Source organism: Antrostomus carolinensis, unplaced genomic scaffold, assembly GCF_000700745.2.
Source record: "Antrostomus carolinensis isolate BGI_N321 unplaced genomic scaffold, ASM70074v2 scaffold26611, whole genome shotgun sequence".
NCBI classification, from domain to species: domain Eukaryota; kingdom Metazoa; phylum Chordata; class Aves; order Caprimulgiformes; family Caprimulgidae; genus Antrostomus; species Antrostomus carolinensis.
Window position 1 is genome coordinate 5,139 of NW_010296634.1, and position 784 is coordinate 5,922.

General features: G+C 60.1%; 1 protein-coding gene across 1 annotated transcript in view; it reads left to right on the forward strand.

Moving 5' to 3' along the window:
* MFSD12 (major facilitator superfamily domain containing 12) overlaps nucleotides 1-784 on the forward strand; it is a 6,203-nt gene that overhangs the window by 1,830 nt on the left and 3,589 nt on the right. The window contains 2 exon segments of the mRNA XM_029087556.1: nucleotides 753-782; nucleotide 784. The exon segment at nucleotide 784 is cut by the window's right edge and continues 84 nt beyond it. Of these exon segments, the coding sequence (XP_028943389.1) occupies nucleotides 753-782; nucleotide 784 (31 nt within the window).

A 784-nucleotide genomic window follows, 5' to 3' on the forward strand; every position in this document is an offset into this window, starting at 1 on the left:
CCATGTGGGTGTCCTGTAGGATATGTCCAAGTGACACTGGTCTTCTGGGTTGGTGGCCTTTGTTACCACAAGGGAATGTCTTGATGTTGGTGACACAGCCTGTGGGGCATTTCTCCTTCAGAGGGTGGTGCTCACAGGGGAGGATAGACACCCCCAGATGTCCCCAGGGAGAGCTGGGCATGGACCTGTGTGGGCTGTCCCATAGGTGGGGGTGGCCCCAGGGCCAGGCTCGGTGTGCAGCTCTGCGCAGAACCCGGCTCAGTGCTGCTTATCTGGCAGGATCAGTCTGTGGGAAGCAGCATTTATCACCCGCAGTGGGGCTTGGTTATCTGCCCTGATGGGAGGAAGTTTCCTTTCCAGCAGGCGAGAGGGGACCGCAGTGGCTTTGGGGGGGGGGGGGGGGGGGGGTAACTCTGGGGCCAGGGGGGCTGGCTCTGGGAGCACCAGGCCAGGCAGCTTGGGGCATCCTTGAGCAGTGACTGGAGGCTGGACAGACTGATGCAGAGGGATCTTAGTTTCCTCCCAGTCATGCCCTGAGGTTTAGATTGGGCATGCTGGGAGGTGCACCAGTAAGGCTAATGCCTGGCCAGATGCTGTGTGCTCTTGGAGCTGTCACCTCAGCAATGACACTGGGGTGGACAGCTGGTTGTGGCATGCCTGGCTTGGAGGGCAGCCTTGGGTCGAGGTGTCCCTGCTGTGCATGGAGCTGTGCTCGTTCCTCTGCATCGCCTGGAGGTGCTGTCTGCCCCCAGGTATGCCTTTACTGTCATGGCCAATATCACTG